Source organism: Nesoenas mayeri (genome assembly GCF_963082525.1).
Source record: "Nesoenas mayeri genome assembly, chromosome: 1".
In the NCBI taxonomy this organism is placed as follows: Eukaryota; Metazoa; Chordata; class Aves; order Columbiformes; family Columbidae; genus Nesoenas; species Nesoenas mayeri.
In genome coordinates this window covers 107,592,628-107,616,705 of record NC_137541.1, presented here as the reverse complement: position 1 = coordinate 107,616,705, position 24,078 = coordinate 107,592,628, and the positions used below count along the sequence as shown (strand labels likewise).

Sequence of the window (24,078 nt, the reverse complement as noted above, 5' to 3'; positions counted from 1 at the left end):
AAACAAAAACTGAATGGGAAATACTTTCTTCTTCTACACCCTTATGTTGACTATGGTCTCTATTTTCAGCTAAAGAAGAATATAACAAACAGGAACGTAATTCCTAGGCAAGAAGAATAGAAGTACTAAGAATGGAAAGTGAGAGGATTAAATATGCCTTAAATTTCGATTTTGATAAACTGGTGTTGAAGATGAGGCAATAAGGTGTTTGGTAACTTGCACCAGTTCTGGAGATATGTTGAGGCAATGGAGCAAGAGCTGCCGGAGGCCACACGCCCAGAGGCTACTGCAGTGTCCCTGCATGGCCAGAAGCAGCAAAAATGGGAAAGTGGGAGCAAAACAAATACATAAACTGCATGTTTAACTTCTGGGGAGATTTCAACTGCTAGTATATGAGTGTTTAGGGGGAGAGGGGGGGAAGTTTCTTTATTTCTCCTCTTCTAAAACTGAGTACAAAACAGTAGTGCTGCCTCAGGGCCAGCCCAGGCTGAAGGGCGACCCGCAGCAGCTGGACAAGGGGGACACGCTTGTGCCCTTCTCAGCGCCATCGATGCAACGAGGCAGCACGTGTTTGCAAATGGTGCATCCAACCTCCCGGACGGAAAAAAAACGGTGAAAAGCAGGCAGACAGCTCCAGAAAGCTGGAGGGCACGTTGTTTGGCTCTCCGGCACAAGCCGATTAAACGCGCCCGCTCACCGATGCTTCCCCTACGGGAGCGCTGACCCACGGCGCAAGGTGACAGAGGGAGTGCGGTGGGCCCGGCCTCCCCTGCCGCCAGGCCCGCCCCACCCCGTCCCGCCGGGCGAGTGCCGCGCTCCCTGGCGCCGCTGCTGCCGGGCAGCGGGGGTTCAGCGGGGGCCCGGGTGGGGAGAGGCTCTACCAAGCGGCTGCCAGCAGGACCCCCCTCCTCCCGGCCCTCCGCGGAGCGGGGCAGCGGCAGCACCTGGCGGCACGGGAGCCGCCCCCGCCCCGCGCAGGCGGCACCCCGCCGCCGTCGGCCGCCGTGCCCGGCCCCGTTCCCGCTCCTCCCCGCCCGCCGCGCCGTGTCAGGTGCCGCGGGGCAGGCAGTGCGCCTGTGCGGCGGCTGCTGGGCGCCGCGGAGCGAAGCCCCGGTAGCGGCAGCAGGACGCGGCGGTGGCCACCGGCCGAGGAAGATGGCGGAGCCGGGGGCTGCGCGCAGCTACCCGCGGGCGACAGGTAGGGGATGAGTCTGCGGCCCCGCAAGGTGCTAGAGGACGGCGGGTCGCCCGCCCCCCTCAGCGGCTCCCGGCGCCGTCCCGTCCTTTCCCGCCCGGACCGGTGCGGCCGGAGCCGCAAGGGGCGGCAGGCGAGGGTCGCTCCCTTGCCTGCCCGGCAGGTGTTGGCCGGCGCGGCGCTGAGGGAGGAGGGTCTGGCCGCCATCTCGGGCCGGGCCCGCCGTGGGGCGCAGATGGGGGGCAGCCCGCACCCCGCGGAGCGGTGAGGCGGGTTATCCCCGGCGGGAGGTGCCGGCTCCGGGGGCAGCCGGCGGCTGGTGGCTCCCGGGGGGATGCAGAGCGGGTCTCGCCCCTTCCCCCGGTGCCGCCTTTGTGGTGCGGGAGGTGTTTGCCATGAGGTGGCTTTTGTGCGGCGGGTCGGGCTGGCCCGGCAGCCGCGTGTGCCGCCGCGGTTTCCCCGGCTGCCGGCGGCGCTGCCGGGGAGGGCGGCAGCTCGGTTTTGCCCACAAGTGGAGAGCGAGAAGGGAGCGATTAATAAACCTCATTTTCAGCGGTGCCCGGGCCTGCCTGTGCCGGTTGGCCAACACGGTCAGCAAACTGGTTGAGCTGGTATCGAGTGTGAACGCCTCACTCTGAGCCCTTGTATAGCCGTGGCTCCTATTAAGGTCCCTCCTGGTTGCTTGGCGAACATAACTTTTAATTTCCAGGGGTGAAGAGGGTGAGTGGCTGCTGCAGTGTGTGGGGTTGTATGTGGCATGGGATCAAGTCCCTCAGCACCTGGAGATGTTAAGGCCAAGGCTGGTGGTCGTGACCTTAGCTCTCGGCCTCACGTGTAGGTGTTAGGGTGGGTCTGGCTGCTGTTTCTTCACATGACCTCTCCTTGGTTCCACGGTGATTAAGGAGTTAGGCAGCTGCTCATTATACTTTTACCTTAATTATCTGATATGCGGCTTTTGCTTTGTGGATGGCAAACTATCTAATCCCAGGGCGTAACAAGGGAATTAATTTGCCTCTTATCCTAAGCCACTGTAGTTTCTAAAAGTAGCTTTACAATTGTTTTGGGAAATAAGGAAGTATTATCCCAAATTTATGGAGTGGGAGGATGAATCCAAGTCTTTGAGTTCTTTGAGGTAATGTTGTGTGGGGAGCCAAGGAAGGAGCTGGGAACACCCGTGTTTGCTGTTCCTCACCTTCCTCCTGTGCTCGGCAGTCACAGCTCCCGTGGTAAGCTCCTAGAGTTGACCAGTCAAGCACTTCTAGGTCTTGGGTCTCCATTTTTTGATGTTTCACGTGGAAGAGAAGGGAGAAAAACAATTAATGCTCAGAATTTATATTTTTTTTCTTCCTCTCTAAAGCACAAAGAAATCTTCCCAATATTTACTTGCACTCTTCTTGGACTGTTTTCTTCTTGTGTTTTTCTACTTTACGCTTTCTAACTTCTGAGGCAAATGTTGCAAAAATGCTTCAATCAATAGGTAGACCAGGGCATCATCTCTTTTTCACCCTGTATACAACTGGGAATCCAGCATGTTGTGTTAAGTGAAGATGATATCAAACGGGTCACATGTTGTAGGGTATGGACAAGCGCGGACAGATGTAATCACTTTTGGTCAATATCAGCATTTGAACACTAATGCCCAAGCACAGAAGCATAGAGTGGTGTTGGCTAAATCTGTTACTTTGTTTGAATTGGCCACTAGAAGATAATATACAATGTGGTGTAAAAGATTGTTGGTATGTTTGTGGTATGTTTTAAAGACAGGAGTGTGGATGGGATTTGGATCTGTTGCAGCAGAGAATGAGACTTTGTTTTCCGTCTGGGATCAAACTTACCGATTTTGTAGCAAGCACAACAGCTACAAATGCAGGTCATTCACACAAATGTGGAACTGATGCTCTCTTGATTCACGTGTTTGTATGTACGTCTTGGTCCTGGACTCCTTGTCTTGTTCACAGCCATAGAAAGAATTGTACCTCCCTGTCCCAGAGTAAAATGCTCCTTCCCAGTGTGTTACCACCAGAAGAGAGGTGCTGCCTCAGCAATAGGTAGTGGCTTCAGCCACTGTCTCCCTTCCTAAACTTTGTAGTTCTCTGGCAGCATCTGAGTTTTGGTCTGTAGGGTCCTCCGATACTGAGGATATTGCTAGAATGGCAGTGAGACGCCAGATTTAGCATGTCCATTGCTTCAGGCCCTCTGCACAGATCAAGTTGTAACAAACAAACCTGCAGTAGGGGAAGATAATTGCATGTCTTGACTACTAGGAAAGATAATATTGCTTAGTGGTTTATCATTCTGCAAAAAGGAGCAAAATTCTGTAGCACAAGCAAATAATATTTGCAAAGCTCAAGTTTTTTTCTCGTTGCCCAAAATCAAAGGCATGTGGTAAACATTAGAGATGTTACAGCCTGAGAAGACATTGCAGGAGTCTTTTCTTTCAGGTGATCAAAATGTAGGCGTTATTGCTGCTGCCATCTGTAGTAATGATAATGACTAAGTAGCATTTGAAGGACAAGTTGTTCAGTATTGAATCTCTCATCTTCACTTTTGCTGCCTGGTGAAACTTGCTTAACGTATGTTCTGAGAGACTGAAATACTGAACACCAAAGTTTTCAGAGCAAAATGTATTTCTTCTTCTTACGGAAAAGTTAGCCAGCCCTAAAAGGATTTAAGGAAAAATTATGCATTGTGCAAACTTAGACTGTATATCACAAAAACAATTTGTGTGAAAGGAATTAATGTGTTTATTTCTTTAAAAACACTGTGTGGGTTTTTCTTCTTGATAGCAGTGCTCTTCCAAACTGCATACTTTTTTTTTGTACCGTGTTATTTTCTCACATGTGTACATTCAAGTTTGTTCATCGCCTGGGTAATTCATGTGCTGCTTTTCATGCAATGTTACCATTTGCAAATATTTGGTTTCATTCAGAGCAGTTTAATACACTACATACTCTCAAGGTTATTGTTTTATTATTTAAAATATTGTAACTTCTGACAGACTTGCCTCTGTCCTTCCAAAAAAAAAGTCAAATCCCTTTCCAACTAAGTTTCATTAATTGCAGTGAAGAAAAGTATCTTACCTTTGAATTTCAAGATTGTAGAAGTAAAAAAGGTATATTGCTTGAAATGCACATGTTAGGAAGGTGAAACCTCAAAAAACTTGAATATTCATAAGACACTGTATAGCTGTCACCTTCATTTGCTTTGGGAGCTGGTGTATCTGTAGCAGTGGAAAGGCACCAGGGATGCTTTTTTAATATTAGCTAATTCTTTCTAGACATGCTAATTGAAGGAGCATATACATATTTAATGTAATGGAACTATATATCCTGCATGTTGATATTGTATGAAGATTTATGTCGTAATGCTTTTTTTTGTCTCATGAATAAATAAAATACAATAATAACTTTCTTAGTTACTGGTCTTTTAATGTGCACAGAGCAAAACTGACAGGGGAAGTGCTTTTAAAATCCTATTCATATCTGTCACTCAGAAATGCATTTTAAAGCTACAGAAGTGTTAAGTGAGGCTTTTAATTCTGGACCATTCAGGTGATTTAAAACAAACAAACAAAAATCTTGTTTCCTTCTTGCATGTTTCACCTCTGCCAGAAGGTCTGAGGATCAGTATTGCAGAGTAGCTTGTTTGGCTTTTCTCTGTTCTAGGCATCTTGACCACTCTTCATGGAATCTGTTTTTTAGCAACAGCTCTGACAGGGCATTGCAGTTTTCAGCTCTTCATTTACAACTGGCTCAAACAGTTATTCTCAGTTTAAATTATGTATCCACTTGTGTGTTGTGTTTGTTTTGGGGTGTGTGTGTGGTTGTTTGTTTTTAAAGTATTTGTATGGAATTTTTATTAAAAAACTGGATCATACGAGGTGGGAAATACAGCTGATCAGGAAACTAAGGCAAATTATGGGAATGCATACTGTCTTGAGTAACAGCCAATTTGACTTGTCCCTGTTGCCATCTGACCCCTTTAAATGCTTCTCACAGTTGTTGTCAGCCTTGTAACTTCGGGGTTTGTGAGGTCTGTGTATCTTCTAGGTTGTGTTCAATATAGTTACCTTTCCAGTGATGTGTGTGTGACAGGTTATACTCAGCTCTCAGTGTACAGTGACTCAGGTCAGTAAGTATGTTAAATACACTTGTGTTACAAACCCAGATTTAACTTTCCTGTGACTCTTTCCTACTGGCTGAGAGGGAATAATGTGCTTAAATAACGGAAGGAGTAGTAATGCTGTAACTCAGCCAAGGTTATTGCAGTGATTAAAAGCAAAGTTCTTGTCAGTACTGCAACAGATACTTTTTGTTTTGTTTTAACCTGCATGGTTTATGACATTTAGATAGTTTCTGAGTTATTTTGTTGTAGTTGACTTGTGTTTGGTATTTCCATCATGGTTGAACACATCACCTGTGTATTTTTTGTGGATGGAATTAGTGTATGTGTTAGTTTTCCCAAGCTCACAGAGTGAATTAGTGCTACTCAGGTTATTCTGTTGTCTGCCTATCAACTTGATGAAAAAAGTGACTTGAAATTTTAGCTAATCATGCAGGTATTTCACAGTATAGTGCTACCCTGGACTGACTTTAAATAGGATATTTAGAAATATCTTTCACCGTGTTTTATCTCCACAATGATGAATGATGATGATGTGTGGGGGTGTAAAGATAAGAGGTAAGTGGGATAGTGGAAATGTGTCTAACTATTTAAATGGAAAAAAAAAGACTCAAGATTATTGTTAAATTATGTAAAATCTGTAACACATCTACCAGACTTTGTCATCCAAATAATACATTTTTTTTCTCTTCATTTGTATAACGAAACTGTCAAGATCCTAAAACTTTAGCACCTAACACTCTGCATGTGTGAATTTTGTAAGGATCTTGGTAAAGTACTTCTTGTTCCAGTTATAATAAATAGTAATAAAAATGTTTCATATATTATAGAATTACTTCTACTTTTGAACTGGTTTTTGTGTTCTGTGTATGTGCATACATAATGTATCTACATTTCAGGCTTTCTGCAGATGTAATGAGTTAATATATTTAACTTCGTTTTCTTCCTGTAACTCTTAAACGAATTATCCACAGGAGTTACACTTTACCTATTTAATATCTATCTCCTCTGCGATATGAAGTCTTGTGAAGAATGTCCTTGTTTTCATTTATTGTATTACTTGCATATATCATTTTGCTTACTGAATGCCAGATCAAACCATGTGGAAATGTTTTGCCCTAAATTCTAGGGCATCACTTTCTCTCTTGCACTTGAATATCTGGAGGTTTTTGCTGCTGCTTTCATGTGTTTGCATCTGTTTTCCTTTGATCAAGAGGAAGCTGATTGTTCTTGTGGTACTAAGGTGCTGCAGACAAATGTCTGCTCTGCTGAGATTGATAAAGCATTTCTGTGATCTTTGCGTTAACATCAGTTATGCAGCAGGTAGACCTCTCTTTGCTTTTTGAGCAGCTCTTCAGTGAGAATGCCCAAAGCAGTGATCACTAGAAGTATTCCTGATGTTGGATGGGGTTTGCACAGTTGCCTTGTGGTAGCTGTTTGCTTAAAAGTAATTTTGCTTTAAACTGTTTGTTTATCAGTGTGCCAAAGTTTGTTCTTTCACTGTGGTTTCATGTTGTTTTTCTTGGCATAAATAGAGGTGCCAGTAGCAAACTTCTCTTATTAATGTTTCACTTTTGTTACATGAATTCCTTTAGAATATGGAAAGTGCAAATTTTTCTGTTCCAGTGTTATGCATATGTGCTTTTATTGATTGGGATAATTCAAAAAACATAGTGTTGGGCTGAATTTCTTGTAGTGATTTAACAGAAGAGGTTGTTTCCTGTGCATTACATAATATTTAGCTTTTTTTTGAACTTTCTTTTTCCATTACAAGAGTAAATACATGTTTGGCACAATCTTGAATGTGCAAGCCATTTTCCTGGTGTGTGAAAAATCTGGTAACTCTCCTTTTTCTGTACTTCGAAGCTTGTGAAGTCAGCCCCTTCACTGATCATTACGTCTGTCGTTTTGTAAAGTCATTCCTGTGTGCTTGCATTTGCTTTCCAAGAGGTCCAGTCCACTTAATATGTATTAACTTGTTTTGATATAATGGATGTTGTAGGCTGGGGTGTATTTTGAGTTGGTCCTTTATGCCAGAGTGGGATGCCTGTTGTTCCCACACGCACATTAATACATCTAGTTGCCCAAAAAGATAAACGGATTTTGTGTCATGTAACCTTAACACCATCCAATGGTTCCAACATTAAAAAAAAAACATTTTGAAAGAGAGTGTATGAAGCTTCCTAAATCTGCTTCCCTTTGTTTGAACCTTAACTTCTCTTAGATTTTTTTTTTTTTTTTTTTTGGTAGTGATTTTAATAAAATGAAGCTCTAGAATTTATCACTTCTACGTGAGGTTTTGATAGAATGAAAGAGGATGTATTGAATAAAAATAGATTATACCATGTATCAGCTTGTGGATGCCACTGTAAAAGCATCTCAAAAAGTCTACAAGAAGACAGTAGTAATGCTAGCATATCTGATATTTTTGTCTGTATTAGTGCCAGATGCTGTAGGACGCATTGTGGTTTTATTTCAATTGGGTAAAGATCCGGAGGTATGCTTTGCTTGCTTCCATCTGTAGGAATTATCAAATTACGTGTCTCGTGTCAAGCAGAAGCTAGCAGAGCTCTTCTTTATTTCAGCAAAACATTCATGCAAATACTTCTGGTTTGCAGTTAATTTTGGTTGTAGGTGTGATGGAATACTGAAATTCTTAACGTGGCTTTCATCAAAAAAAGAAAGGTAGAAATTTTCCTAAGGCAGTGTGGCATGCCTGGGTTTGCTCACTGCAGCTGGAGTGCTGACAGGGTCCTCTCCTCCAGCCAGGGAGAGAGAGCATCACTGCTTTTTCACCTAAGCAGTGAATCAGTGACTGTTTGAAAAACACTACAGTCTGAACAAACTAGCCTCGATTATTTAGTTAGAATAAACTTAAAATATGTAATGATACTGTAAGTAAAATAAACTTCATTTTGAAAAAACTCCAGTCATATGAAACAAAAACATTTTCTCATGCTGCTAAGCTGGCCATGTGGCAAGTTGCGTAAGAAAGGCCTCTCCTTTTGTCTTAGAAGGGAAAATAAGGCAAGACGCAGTGTTTATCCACACATTGTTATTGTGATTTTATGTACTTTAAGTACAGGTTTCTAATTTCCATTCCTTCAGGAGGATGGTATCAACTAACAATCTGTTTCAGCTGGACAGACAGACTGACCACAAAGAGGCAGGAGGAGATGCTGGAGATAGGGTAGCCTGATGGAGTGTGCTTGTTGCCTGCTGAAAATAAACTCTTGCCACTGGCATTGGGTCCGTTTTGGGAAGAGCTTTTCTTCTCCTGTCGCTGATGACTCGCTCTCTCCAGTCATTTTCATTCCCTCATCTGTGTGTGTGTGTGCGTGTGTGTTTGTAACAGACCCACTCTGTGTCAGGGGGAAGAGACCTCAGGGAGAGGGCTGGAAACATGTTGCTGGGGCTCTTAAAATGCTGATAAAAAGTAAGGCTATTATGGCTTCCAAAATACATGATGGATGGGCTGGTTCTCCTTTCCTTGTCCTAAAGGAAGAGGGACTAGGACTTTAATTTTATCCTAAGTTTCTTGATTTTTAGTACTGTGCTTCAGCCACAGGGCATCTTTTCTCTGTACACTTAATGGTCTATGAATAGATATAAGTATTTGCATTATGTTTCCTGGGTTTAGTAGTGCTAAGTGCTGTGGTTATAAGTAAACATGGCAATTTTCAGCAGTCATGGGAAGTGGTTTAATGGTGCAATGAAATAAGTGGGTGACCTTTCTTTGGCATAAACAGGTTTTTGATGAGGTTCCGGATGAGGATGCTGGATTGCAGGGTTGTGGTCCCCGATGTGTTTCATGGCTCCTTGAGGCCAGGTTATGGCACTGAGTAAAAAGTTAGAGTGATGCATAGGGGAGAGATTGTTTTGAGAAAGTATCCTGCAGGCAGGTTGGAGTTTTATGGTATTATCAAGTTACAGAACTGAAAGAAAATCTGAAACAGAAGTAACTGCACTGATTATTTGAGACACAGATAATGGGAAGAGTTTGTCTTTCATAATACATTTTATAATCTAAGGATAATTTTGCATATTCCTCCCCTACAGTATGTTTTCCCTGTTTCAGGTGGTTGTTTACCACCCTTCCCCTTCCTCCCCCCCAGTTTTGTAATCTCTGTTCTTGTACCATTGTCACTGTCTGTATACAATCTTCATTTAAGTCTTATACTGCCAAAGGGTGCCTTAAAAATAATAGGTAGCCTATTTTTGAATCTTAATATTTTTAATCTGTGATGAAGTCACCCAAATGATGCGTGAATGGAACTGAAAGTCATGTTACACAGTATGAGCGTATCCACTTTCAAATCCGATTTTTGTCATCGGCTGGTCTGTTTGTAATGCTGGAGACAAACTGAAGACTGTAAAGGAAGTCTTCGTGCAGCCAAGGTTCCTTGTGATGAGTGGTCCCTAAAGCATAGTGACAAGCTCACAGGCCATGTAGCAACTCAAAAGGTCTTTAAAATAGCACAGTAACATTCTTGGAAGACCGCTGAATTTTCTGTTGATGTAAAACCCCTGCAATACACATATCATCTGTTACCTACTTGCTGATAATGGTGCACCTATTGATAAACTGGCATCCTATTAAGTTAACTCTTGCATTTTTATAAGATGGCTTTTTATTTTTCTCTCTAATGGTGTTTACTTCCTTCATTCTCATCTGCTCACCCCTGCCAACAAGGTCATAAGGATGACCTTTGCTGTTCTGTCTTCCCTGGTGCTCAGAAGAGGGCATTGAAGGTAGGGTGTAAGATCACAGCAAGCATACAGTATGCTTGCACAAGTTACAGTTCCAAAAGTTAGAGATGTATCCAGACGAACTGGATAGATCTTCCATCAAATATATATACGTATTCCCATACTTTAGCCTGTTCCTCGTTCCGGCTTCATAATTGCACTCAATGCAGTGATTCATTCTTGTGCTCCAGCAGAGCTCACCCTGCTCCATCCAGCCTTGGGAGCAGAGGGAGAGAAAAGCATGAGGCCAAGGAGGAGGCTGGACCCATCAGATGGCAGGAATTGACCTTTCACTAGCCCCCTGCAGTGGGAGCCCTGAAGGCTAAAGCAGTTCTTAAATTTTTCTTGTGGCAGCTGCAAGGGATGCAAGGAGACCAGTGAGAGGAAAAAGGTGGAAAAGAAAATGCATTCCATGCTATTTAACCTCTGCTTCAGGCGTTACTGTTCAGAAACAAAGAATCACCATATCAAAGCACTCTTTGAAAATCAAAGGTAAAAAAACCAAACAGGCTGAGGTCATGTTTTCCTGGTCTTCACAGCAGCTATTGGTTAACGTGTTGCAGTATGATACATTTCCTTAAGTTATAAACTCAGAGAAGTAAAGGGGCAGAAGTCCTCAGATGGTTTTCTCATGACTATTTTGTACTGAAATGAATCCAGATATCTCCTGGTGATGCACACACCTTGAGAAACTCTGGTCACAACTCCTATGGAATAAGGTAGTGTTTGGAAGATGTAATTTTTGTGTTGTGACCTTCAGTCCCAATGGCCAAAAACTTCTGGAGTTGATTCTGAGAAGCAGCATTTCAAGCTGATTATATTGTACAGTTCTTCATAAAATTTGACAGCTGAGAAGTCCCAAGAAAGAAAACCAGTAAAGGAATATGGAATAGCTGTTCAGCAGCTAAAAGCTAGCTTTAACTCCAACTAGATTTGAATGCATTCATCACCCCCATTTTTGTTTCTAGCTATGTAATCTAGTCCATTGCTTCATGCCTTGCTAGAATAAATGAAATTTCTTCTTCTTAAGTGTCATTCAGTAAAATGGTGGTTTCAGCATTGGCTGGCAGGTGCTGAGTATGTTTTTTAGGGAACAATGAAATAAATAAATAAATAAATAAATTTGGAGGTAGATCTTGAGCAACAACCATTGAGTATACTGTTTGGGGTCTTTGGTAATTGAATTTGATGTAGTTTACACAAACTTGTTAGGGCTGATGGTGCCGGGTTTGTAGAGAGAGAACCTCTTTCAGTGTGCATCAGCTAGCACTGCTTAAATAAGAGGGTGCATGATTTGACTCCTGGTTCTGGATTTACCCAAGCACATTATACTGAAATGATCTGCCCCTGAGTCTTCAAGTGTTTCATCAGGCACAAGAATCTCTTCATCTTCTGGTGGTAGCTGGCTTTCTCCTTTTACTTCAAAAATATTCAGTGCATCAGGAAAGAAGTACTAAAAGCAAAGACAAAAATATTTTTCTCTTACGGTTAGTCTTTTTGCCTATGGACAGAAACAATACCAAAACGTTTGCTTGCTTGTTTGGTAGAACTTCCTTTCAAATACCATTTGTGTTCTTATGTAAGAAATTTGGATGCAGAATTTTCTGTGGATATTATTTTTACTGGTAGCATTAATCCTTCCCAGTGAGGTAGAGAAGGTGGGTATAGTTGCCTGTTTGTGACAATATATCTGTAATTTTCTTTGTCCCATTGCCTGCTACCCAAGATGAATCTATTCCTCTTGTTGCTGTCAGTTCAGGCATAAAGGAAGGCCATCCATCCTTCTAATGTGCATGTAGACCTGCTTGTCCTTTTCCCAGGCTTTCCTCTACACACACAGGAGGAGATGGGACTTCTGCTGTGACTCTGACTCCTCCTCTTCCCTTCCAAAATATTTACTGGCTTCTATTACTTAAGCCAACTCAACCTACTCATCCCTCTCTTCTTTTCACTTGCTGTGGGTAGGAAGGTTTCTCAAGCCCTGACTTGATATCTTTTGATTTTTATCTGTGTGTGAAACAAAATTCTGGAAGAGTGCAGGATTCCTGTGCAAGTGCTGACTTCCAACCTGGGTGCGTAGTGATACGACATTCTGTGTTCAGCAGAACTACTTTTTGTTGCCACTATCAAACAAAAGCCTTTTCTTGTATAGGTGTGTCCTGGACTTTGACCTGACCGCAGTTGGTCTGTGTCTAATCAGTCCTGGCAAGGAGCTCCATAGTCAGCTGCCTTCAGCGACAAACACTCTTTCCTCTACATCTGATGAACATACCTTTCCAGTGAGGCCAAGTTTGTGGACAGATATCCTCTTTTTATTAGACCAACCAATTATAGTCCAAACAAGCAAGCCTTCTTGCCCATCTATCTGGAGAGAGAGCAACTATGTCATGGTTCATGGCATATGGCAGTGGAGAGAAGAAAAAGAGAAGTGGATGCAGGAGCCTTGAGGCTCCCCAGGCAGCAGCAGCAAGTTCATGCTCTTACAGAGGCCTGGGATGGTGTAGCCCAGCCTTTTATATTGGGCAGGGGATACAGCAGCTGTGATCTTCATTTTGCTATAGGTGTACAGCAGCTTGGCAGCTGCTGCTCAGGGTGGTTCTGTTCAGCTCAGTACGGATTCTAGATAAGCACTAATCGAGGAAGAGGATAAAAGGTCAGATGTCTAATTTACTTCAAAAAGTATTCCAGTATGGTTCCTAGATTTGCAGGCAGTGTGCTGCTATTACATTCCAAGAAGTATTCATTAGATGAATTTAAGAAAAACCTCTCAGGATATAGAACAAAGTGTGGAATAAGCAACTGCTGCTGTTCTAGTATTGCCATTGATGTGGTTTAGTTTTTTGTGCTTGTGTCCAAAACCACTGCAATTCTTGTTTACTTTCCCCTAATGCAGCAAACCTGATTAGTAGGTTAATCAGTTTAAGTTGTAATGATGGAATTCCAAATTAGCTAAGGAAAGTAAAACTGGTGGGGGAAAAAAAAAGGCTTTTTGACATATCTTTCTTGTCAGTATGTTTTGATCCAGGATGCATACTTTCCTGGTAATTAAAAGTAACTAAACCAAGAGAGAATCATAGACACATAGCATCATATGCAGTTTTCAGATTTCTCGTTGTAAATGCAGCTGGCATATTTTTAATGCACTTTCTTGCAGTATTACTAAGTATTTATACATTTCTAAATTCAGTAAGTACATTTAAGTAGGCAAGGCACTTGCTTTGTGTACAGCAGTTGATTTATTACTTAGATTTTTTGCTTGATTGCACTGTGTAGTGCATGAAGAGATGGATGACACTGCTAGTTAGCTTCATGAAAAACATGATATGGTCTCCACTTTCCTTGCTTTGAGAGGTTTCTTTGTCAAGGAAAAATGTCAGATGCAAGCTTGCTGCCTTCCTGGAAGAAGTAAAAATGTCAGCCATAATGCTGTTGGCAAGTGTTGGATTTTTTGTTCTGAATGTGGTGGGATTCATGGCATCAGACAGTAGGCACATCTGGAGCTAAACTGCAGCCAGCAAGCGTGTTGCTGTGGCTCTTTTTGTCTGAGCTCTGCACATGGGGACCCTGCTGGTGAAGGCTTCTACCATTTATTTAGTAGAAGGGTATTGAACAGTGTCAAGTGTATTGTATCACTAAAGCAGTAGCAGCTTTCCTGTTTTTCTGCAAGACTTTTATGGAGGATTTTAGGATTAGGAGAGAGTAGAAGATATCTTGCTGCCACCTACAGCATCATCAAATATCACATCTATTCCAAGCACCTGTGTGTCGTCCTTCAGTGTTTCCGCATGTAAGTTGCTAAGCTAGGTAGGGATATGCAGTAGTTACCCAAAAAACCCACACTTTTACGTAGCTGAGTTTTGTTTCTCATCAGGAGCTGTAACTCAGAGCCTGACATGCCCAAGGGCAGTTTTTTTCAGCACATTTGAAGGCCAGGTAAAATTGCTTAGTTTCAGATTTAAGAGGTTTCAAATAATTATAAAACTCTTCTTGATATTTAGCCTTGTTTTGTTCCTCTTGACAAAAAGTTCGCAGCACAACATCAGTAAAGGGGGGAAAAAATCAAGGTCCTGTTTTGAGTGTTGTGTAAAATATCCTTAAAAGTTTTTTGCTGTTGGAAATGGTATGTATTTTCTTCTTCTATGCAGATTGCCTGCTAAGTATAGAGAAGTATAAGCTCTGTTAACACCTTTTAGCGTGAAGGCACGTGCTTTTTAAAATGGTTGCCAGAACAGCAAATTGCAGACAGGAGTGAGGTTTTGTGTGTACAAAACAGACACCTGTAGGAGAGGGAAAGTTTATCTAAGTGTATACAGTAAGCTATTGAGAAAGGTGGAGATTTCCCTTCCTACTTTCGTATCTTCTCTTTTAAAATATAACTAGCTGAAGGGTATGGAGCAGTTTTGTTTGGTGGACAGGGTGAGAGTAGTAGACACGCATGTGTGGAGAAGAGGTTTGCCAAAGTATTTTAAGCTGTGTCCTCATACATGTGCATGGAGGCAGGGGATAGACTACAGAGAGGTATATGTTGGCAGAGATAGTGCAAACGTTTTGCTTTATTGTAGGAAGAGTTGGAAGTTATGGGTATGAAATTGTACCATTTTTTTGAGAAGCTTTAGGGGGAATGTAAAGCTGAAGGAGGTTGCCTCCTTCAGGGTCCTGACTGCTTAGGGAAGACGGTAAGGGAAGAAACTTTAACCACGAAGGTACATCTGGGGCTTGATTTCAGGAAGGTAAGGAGGTGATGGGTCTGCAGGGTCAAAGCTGGGATCCTGAGCATCCATGTCTTGTGGATGGGATGGGCCTTATGTTGGGGAGACAGTGTAAACAGCAGCAAGGCAGCATGTGGTTAACTTTAGCTTGTTGCAATCACAGAAAGCTTTCCGTTTCAAAAACCTCTGTATTTGAAATATTTAGCGCCAAGTATTAGTGTTCTTTTTATGCCTGGGTTAACACTACTGGAAATCTTAAATGGTGACCAACACAAACCACTGTTGAGGTTACATGCACAGCATTGACAGCTTTGATGTCAGTAGCAAGGAAGGAGTCCATTCACTCTTCATGTTTCTGTAGAAGCTTTTAGGTTCTTCTGAAAACAAACAAACGATCTCTGCTTCAGATATACATGGGCAAATTCTGGCAAATTATTCTGTGATTTTTCTGTGCTGCTGCTTGTTCTCTAAGAACAGTGTCAGGGGAAGATGGTAGGAAGCTCATACTGATGTTTTGTTGCAGGAGATCTACAAAAATGCAATGCTTATTTACATGTAGCGTGTCCTTTTGTGTAGCTGATGCTACCAAGACATAACTGTAGTTACGTATATGTTACCAACAATAAAAAATTGCTATTGTTTTCCTTAAGCCTTCTCATGATGCATTGATTTTTATTTTTTCTCCTAGATTGAGTACTCTACTGTAAAAAACCATTATGAATCAGAGTCACTAGCTCATGGCATTTGCTCTTTCTACTTAGCTTATTCAGTGAGGTTTGAGTTTTGCAAGGAAGATACATTTGCTGGTCAGTGACCATGACTTGGTTCCCTAGAAGGACATAGAGCTTTTCAAATAGCTTGAATGTTTAAAAAAAAAAAAAAAAGCAAAAAAGCAAAAAAAAAAAAAGCATTGTGGCAGAAGACATTAGAAAGCAGGTGGCAGGTGTGGTGTTTTGTTTTTAGAGATGTTGACTTAAAACCAAGAATGAAGGTCATCATTTTAGTGTCAAAGTTCTGGAAAGTTATGCAGGAATAAACAAGCAGTGAATCTGTTAACATTTTGTAGTGCATTATCTAGCATGCTTCTTGCAACAAGATTAAGAACATCGATATGTGTGTACTTACCTTTTAAAAATACTGTGATACCATGGATGAAGCATGGAACTGTAACCTGAGTTTCTCAAATTTTAATCTCACCTCTGTGCTATTCTGCATCTATCCTATATCCTTTCCTCAACTCTTGCAAAAACAGCTTTTGATATTGGTATTAACATTTTTATAATGCTTTCAAAAGGCTGATACAGTGTATTGACTAAGGTTTGGAGAGGTTAATACAATTTTGTCTTACCTCAGAAGTTTATCTTCTCTGTGGTCAGGATGATAGAATTTCTTTTTATGAATAGCTATAGTTTGCATGGGAAGAATCTTGAGGAAGCTATTTTTGAGTGATACCGCTTAATTTACTTATGTCAAGCATAAAATGAAAGCCTCAGAGAAAATGGGGAGAAGAGGGCATTCCTGTTCCCTGTTTTTAGTATCCATGTGTGACAAAAGACGTGGCATAAAATCCACTCGCAACTACAGTTTTAACAAGTCGTTTTGTTTTTAACAGATCTTGCCTCCTTCTGTTTAGTTTGATATGAAGAAAGTGTGCAGGTGTTTATGTAGAGAAAATAATCCTAGAAGCACCTGGGCATGGACATACTTAATTCTGAATAGTGCAGAATATGGGAGTTATCTTCCTATGAAATTACTGTTTTTCTCCAGCTGTTTCTGCCATTCCTAATGACTTACTCATCAAAAGGTATAATTGCTGATAGTTCTTTTACAGATAGGGATTTTACATTATAGACACTTGGCTAAAATTAGGCAAAACCATAATTAATAAAGAATGACATACGTTAATTAAAGAATAAGCAGGCTCCATATATATTCTTATTCTGTGAAGAAACATCATTATATTAGAGAACAACTCATTGATTTTTCTCATGGTCCTGTTACATATTTATTTATAAATGTGGAAACGTAAGGGTTCTGCTTATTGATTTTTAACTTTAGTCAGATCTCTGCTTTTATGAAAGAATTTTTAAAAAGGGCATCCTGCTCTGGTTAGATGATCCTGGAAAAAAATCAATGTATGCAGTTGTATACAGGAACATCTACTAGATGCGTTGACTTAAAAATCTTTAATGCTGCATATAAACAGAAAGAAAAATATGGTTCAGTAAGGTTATTTCTTTACTCTTACCATTTGTGATTTTTTTCTTTTGGTCTTCTGGTAACAGATTTGATCTTTGCAGTTTTTGTGCACATATATATATATAAATAAATTCTTTAGAAGTATTCTGTATTTATTTATACTTTCCACAGTATTCTTTTACACCTAGTTACAGGAAGAAAATAGCATGCATCCCTTTGGTTCAGTGGGATTTATTGTCATGATGGGGAAAAAGGATAATGGGATTAAGATTAGATAAAGGTCGAGCATTTTATGTTAGCATTACCGCACTGCTGTTGTTTCCTTGTGACCTTTTGCAAGCATTGCTCTTGCTGTGCTTTCATTAAACTATGAAAACTCCGAGTGCTCCTCGGGTTTCTTTTTTATCTGTGAGGTTAACGGAGCGCGAGGGCCATCTATTTCATGCTGCTCTGAGCATTCAGCTTCAGCAAATGCTGAACCTGAAAGTATATATTGGAAAGCTGGTACTATTACTGTGTTCATCTGCTGAAAATAGACTTTTTCCTGGGAAATGGTACCAGCTAATGAACGGTGTCACAGGGGAAGAAAGTTACCAGGTGTGGATTTGTCAGTGTTATATCAAGAGCTCAGTTCTCTGTCTGTTTTAGGCATTCTGCTTCTTAAATGTTTCAGTTTTGACAAAATAGGTTTTCAGGCTATGTTTCATCTCTTTAGCAGTCTAAGGAGATAATTATGAAATTAAGTGCCTAATATTTTAGTTCCTTTGCTAAAACGCTGTAGCTGGTGTTTTTTCCATTCTTCTCAAAGCTGTGCTGTTCTGTCCTCTTTCCCTCAAGGTCTGTTCCTCTGACAGTGAAGGAATGCTGCCTTTGTTCAGGAACCCAAAGGCTGATAACAGAGAATATAGTTATATGTAATGGAACCAAAAAATATGAGCTTCAGATAGTTTAATCTATTAGAAACCCCGATTTTACAGTCTTCTTTTAAAAGCCTTTGATCCTTAACTGGAAGTTCATAATTAAATGTCCCTTCCCTGAAGGAACCTATGTTCTGCTGCCTAATGTTCTTCCTTTGTCATCAATAAAAATGTAGAGTTCGAGTTGCTGGTGTTTTGTATTTTGTTTGTGGGGTTTTTTGTCCTACCCCCAAATGTTTAAATGAAAACTGCCTGCATTGATATTACATCTGCAAGGTCATTTTTCAGTGGTTAGCAAGAAGGCAAATTAAGACAGGTCATATTTTGAAAATACCTGTAGAAAATTGTCCCGTTCTTTGCACACATCCTAATGCCTCCCTGGCAGGAGAGTGCGCAAATTGCATTCATGTGCACGGTTAGGTGCTCTGCAGGAAATATTCTGACATCTGTCTGCGCTGGTTGTCTTGGGCTCTCCTTAAGTGGAGTTGAAGATTAGAGGAGCCTGGAGAAAAGGAGGCTGAGGGGAGACCTTATTGCTCTCTACAACTACCTGAAAGGAGGCTGTAGCATGGAGGGGGTTCGTCTCTTCTCCCAAGTAGCAAGTGGTAGCACAAGAGGAAATGATCTCAAGTTATGCCAGGCGAGATTCAGATTGGATATTAGGAAAAATTCCTTCACAGGACAACCCTTTGGTTGTCAGGCACTGGAACAGGGAGTCACCATCCCTGTAGGTGTTTAAAAGACATGTAGATGAGGCTTTTAGGGACATGGTTTAGTGCCAGAGTTAGGTTATGGTTGGACTTGATGATCTTAAGGGTCTCTTCCAACCAAAGTGGTTCTATTGATAGGCACATCTAAATTCCTCTCTCAAGAGGAGGTGATGGGTCCTAGAAGTAACCCTCACTCTACGGAAAGCGAGTCAGGGAAGCTGAGCTCTGCTAGTTCAGCGATGCATGTCTCTTTCCTCTGACAACTGAAGTTAGGATGAATCGCACTCTCCCTGGTTCACTGGAGATGCTGTAGCTGTCCTAAAAGAATGCTCTGGAGAAGACTATTTGTGAGCTACTATCCACTCTTCATGAGATGCTGACAGCTGGAGCTGTCACTTTAATCCTACCTGGTCAGGCTTTCAGTGCTTGGGAGGTGCAGGAGGGCCAGTGCCGGCCCCTCCCATACACTGGGTTGAACCTGCTGCCAGGTGCTGTTTACAAAACAGGTTTATCATGCATGTTGCAAAGGTTAAGTGCCAGTCTGACATTTTCCCCTCCATAGGAGGGCAATTCATGGAGCCTCCACTCAGCCATGGCCTTTCTTGGAAACCTTTTGCTAACTCACAAAGATGTATTAAACAAGAATCTTCCAGTGGCAGCGGTCTGTTTTGAGCTGCTATCTTCCTCAGTATGCTGATGGCTTCCCAAGGTGTGTGATGCGAGATGCCACATCTAGGAAAGGGAGAACTGCCAGGGGTCTGTGTGATTTATATGGTGGGCAGCATACGGCCAGGTGGCTGTTGGTTTGGCACCATTGAGGTGATTGTTGGCAATCACTTCATTTAAATCACTTCTTCATTTAAGAAGGCAGGCAAATTTCACAGAACGCTTTTAACAGATGTGTTGATATGTCCTGAAAAAAAACGCAGTGTGCAGATGTTTCTTTGGTTCTGAAATAGAAGCTCATTTTAATCATAAATAACATTACTGCTCCATATATACTCTGTCACTATAACCTTTGACCACTGTGGTTACAACGTGCCACTTAAGCAAATAGTGTTTGTGGTGTTCTAGCTTCTGGCAGTGTGGCAATTGGAAATGTGGAATGGTTGTTAGCATGAGAGTTGCCCATCCCTGTTTTAGAAAGGTCTGTGTAAGGTAAACATGTATACATAGATTCTTGTAGCCGGCCATTCAGCAGAGCTTTTGGGACTAGGCTTGGGAAAAAAAAAAATCTAAAAATCATGAAGCTTCAGGCTTTTGATTTGAGCTTTATTTTTAATATACAACTTGTTGAGCCATGTAGGGTATTTTTATTGCTAAATCGCAGGTAGTCATGAGAAGAGTTTGAAGAAAAGACAAAGTTGTTGCTGGATTAGTAGATGATACAGGTGTATCTAATGAAGATCAAAACTTAACCTGCTCTGTTCTACCTAGTGTTCTTGGATATTTGGTACCTGTTTCCATTGCTCATTATGTGTTTATCAGTGAATGTAAGTTTGTTTTCCATTTATAACTAGAGAGCCACATACTTAGCAGGCTGTGGAGTCGCCTGCTTCGGAGATGAAGCCATAACTGAATTAGCAAAGAACAGATTTCTCATTTTGGAAAAGAATCAAATAGAAGGGGGACATTGGGTAGAGTCCCAGATAGGAAGGAGCAGTTGGTGAAGGCTTTTGGATACCTAATTATTTTTTGTAATTGACATCAGGTCTGTAAAACCAGAGCCTGTCAGTACTGTGCAGGAAGCTCTATGCCTGTAAGCATTCTCCAGCCGTACGGACCCTGTTTTGGCTTCTGTCAGGAATAACCTTTCTTGCCTCTTGTAAAACAGGGATTTCAGCTTCAGGAAGCCTCATGTAAGCACAGCAGTGCAGATAGGGGTTTAGATCTTATTGCACCCCTTTTGCCTTCTGCTTTCCTGGGGGGCTATAAAGTTTGCCTTACTGACACTCCAAATGTCTGCTTGGATAAATGAAACATCTTTTTCTGCAACATTTGCCAAATACAGATAGCATTTAGTCTTTGACCAGTTTTCCTGCCATGGCTGGTTTGTGTCATTTTTAATGCCTCATTACTCTTACAACTACTATAATTGTGGGACAGGGACTCACTTTTATTTTGTGCTTCTGATGCACAGTGCAACTCAGAGCCCAAAATTAGAGCCTTTGTGCAGGTTTTTTTTTCTACAATAGAAAAGAACGTACCTTTTTCCTTTATGGGTGAGTAAAAGAAAAATCTATCAAAATAGTACTTTCTTTGCACCCTTAAAACATGGTTACACAGCAGAGTAAAATAAGATATTGGAAATAGAAAAGGGGAAATATATCTCCAGATGAGAACATGGAAGAGAGCATATTCTCTGGAAAGTTAAATAATAACATTATAAGACAGATACTATTGAGAAGCAAACTGGTAAAGGCATAAAAAGGACAGTGAACACCCCCCCATCACACAGACCCTGCCAGACTTTGTGGCAGGTTGCGAAACAGTTCACGTGTGAAAGGAACTGTCAAGAAACATAAGGCTGTGTCATTGAATCTTAATTATTTGCATCAGTATTCTGTGTGGGGGAGCTTAAGGGGTGTTTCTTGTGAAAGTCGTTCTTGCAATGGAATATAGTTTAATCTATTGCTTAAATTAGATTTGAATGCCAGAAGAAATTAGCCTCAGTACAAAGGCTTAAAAGATCTAGATAACTGTAAAGTGACAAAACAAAGTTTTCAAGCATAAAACTTCATAGACAAAATATTATAGAGTGGGAAGACCCTATGTGCTTTTTGTAAGGAAATGTGTCTTGTAAACCAGTTGGACTTCTTCTAAGAGGTCAGCAAATATGTGGGATGGAGTGATCCAGTATGCCTGGGTTTTCTGAAAGGTGTGTGTAGGAACCTTCACCAAAGACCTTAAACATCTTGAAAGCTCTTTACTGTCTGGTGAATTCATGATTGATCTGGAAAAATATGTGAATACCGAGATGCAGTTTTCTGTTGGTAAGGTATTAAGAATAGTCATGTAAGGAGTAGTCAGTTACTGAAGTTTATTATTATAGAAAAATTAATACCAAGTGACTGAGCAATAAATGGCAAATAAAATTCAGCATCCATTGGTGCAAGTGTATGTGGGGAGTAATGTCTGTGGGAGGCAAGTATAGACAGTGAGATGTTTTGAATTATCTAGTATATGGAGGAAGACCGTCTTGGAGGAGGGACAGTTTGTGGAGGTTGGACTTGTATGGTGTGTCAGACATGGGGGTGACAGCTTCCCTACAGAAAGTCCCTAAGGTGCCTGTCAGGGTGGGATTGGCCAGAACCCCCTGCACATGCTTCACCCCTGTGTCTTCACAGAGGTTTTGCTGTTGCCTGTAAATGTGAACAGTGTTTTGTTCTGACTGGTATTAATGATTGTTCAGAGGCTGGTTTCCACTGTGGAGGTTTCCTGTGAAACCTTTTTTTAAAAGTCAATATTTAAGGGTTTGTGGTAGAATTATTTCCTACATATTATGTACAATTTATTTTCAGAGGGAAACTCTATTTGTTTTGTTAGAATTGTTGATGATAATTTCAACTAATTTTGAGAACTTCAGCTCTATCTCGAATTTGGCATATGTGAAAAGATTACCCGTTCATAAATGCCTTTAGCCATTATTTGCACTGTGAAGTCTCAAATCTGTTTGAAACACAACTTTCTGCAGAATATAAGCAGCAAGGAAAATTTTGTTAAGCCTGCTGTCTTTGTAAAATCTACAGGTCTACTTCGTATTCTTGCGCTTTTTTCTAATACAGATAAATCATCCAATTTCATAAATATATAACAATATAGTGTAGACTTGAAGAGATTTTTCAGTTTTATGTTAAAACTAGCATTAATTTTGAGAATGAAAATTTAATTATGTAGAGACTGTTATCTTTTTCCTTATTCAGTATTTTCTGTTTTAATCAGATATAAATGTAATCCTCCATAGCAAAATAATTTCTTTCTTGTTGGTTTATGTTCAAAGGACTTCTGAAGTTGTCCTTAAAAATCCTAGAGTGGTTTAATCAAGACAATATTAACAACTTTCTTTTTTTCCAGAAGCTAGGAAATTGAAGATGATGACAATGTTCTTAATAGTCTCTCTCAAAACATCTACAATGATGCTGTTTCTAAAACATATGTTGTCTGATGCTTCTGAAGAGAGAAGCATATAATTTGTTGTCTAGATTATCAGTTAACCTTGTATGTAGCCATGTAGTGGTATGAGCTCAACAAAACTCTGCTCCTAAAGGCAAGTCAGAGTTCTTTGTACCTGGTTTTGCTCTAGAAGGCTATTTATGCTTACTGTGTTTGCCTTATAAAGCAAATAAGGCAAATGATGTTTCTGATGGGATTCAAATATGATTTTTACTGTAAATGGGCCAGTTGTTATCAAGTTCCAAGGTAAGTGGAGCTAGTGCATTGAAGACTTAACACCACCAAATATTTTCATTTTCTATTCTTGATTTCCCTCCCCCCCCACATCTGTTTCCTTCATGTAAATTTGCCTAATATGCTTTTTCTATCCTGTCTCTAAATTATCACTTTCAGGAGTGCAATCACAGTATTATATTTGTGTCTTTTTCATCTTCTTCAAAACATCCACATCTTTATCTCCCATCTGTGCTGTTATAGTATGTCCTGGTTCTACAGAACTGGTCTCTGCAAAGGAAAGCAATCCATGCATGTCATTTCCATGCTTGGCCCTATTAGTTTCAAGCTTAAATCAAGATCATGCAGTGCTGAAAATCTGTTTGCTCTCTTAAAATTTTGAACTGTGTTTGTCGCAGTTTCTTAGTGAAATCTCATTCTTATGTGTCTATTAGACAGACCTCTCACTTTTACTTCAAATATCCCTGTGATGTACAGAAGTTAACTTCTAAATTTTCTGTCAGTTAGATGGTATGGGAAAACACAGTCCAAAATGCTGACATCCCTGATGATGTTTCTTGCTTGTTTTGTGAATTCAAGACTAGAAGAAAGGGGAATCTCTTCCCTTCCTTTTGCTACATCCCAGACAAGAGGACTTTTCACCCTCCTTATGGGGGATTCTGTTTGTCTCACTAGGCAGCCCTGAGAAAGCCGCCTGCCTAGCCCTGCTTTCTTGGGCTTGGCTATCAGGCCTGTTTTGAATAACCCTCGTCTAGAGCTGTACAGTCTGCTCTGCCTGTTACAGTCCAGCTTATTTTATGATGCTATAGGCTGCTTCTCGAGCTTTTCTTGTCTGATCTACCAAAGAATTGCTGTTAACACCCCTAAAAGTACAGCAATATCAACTGAAGTTTTGACCCTTAAGAAAAGTGGCACAGTGTTCTGAACCCTGCTAGGGGTCTGGGGTGTGCACATTAAGGGAATTCTCACTGTATTACTCTAAAAGAATGACTGTCTTAAAGTATTCTGAACTAGCTCTTGAGTGATTGCAGAAAATAAAAACTAAATTTTAAGAGCATGTAGTTAAACCT

General features: G+C 41.0%; 1 protein-coding gene across 1 annotated transcript in view; it reads left to right on the top strand.

The window, feature by feature from the left end:
- Positions 1 to 1,155: 1,155 nt before the first annotated feature.
- The window catches only part of MAP7D2 (MAP7 domain containing 2), a gene marked incomplete at both ends in the record, with an annotated part of 87,005 nt that continues 64,082 nt past the window's right edge, over positions 1,156 to 24,078 (top strand). Inside the window, one exon of the mRNA XM_080361748.1 lies at positions 1,156 to 1,198. Coding sequence (XP_080217874.1) covers positions 1,156 to 1,198 — 43 coding nt within the window. The remainder of the gene's footprint in view (positions 1,199 to 24,078) is intronic.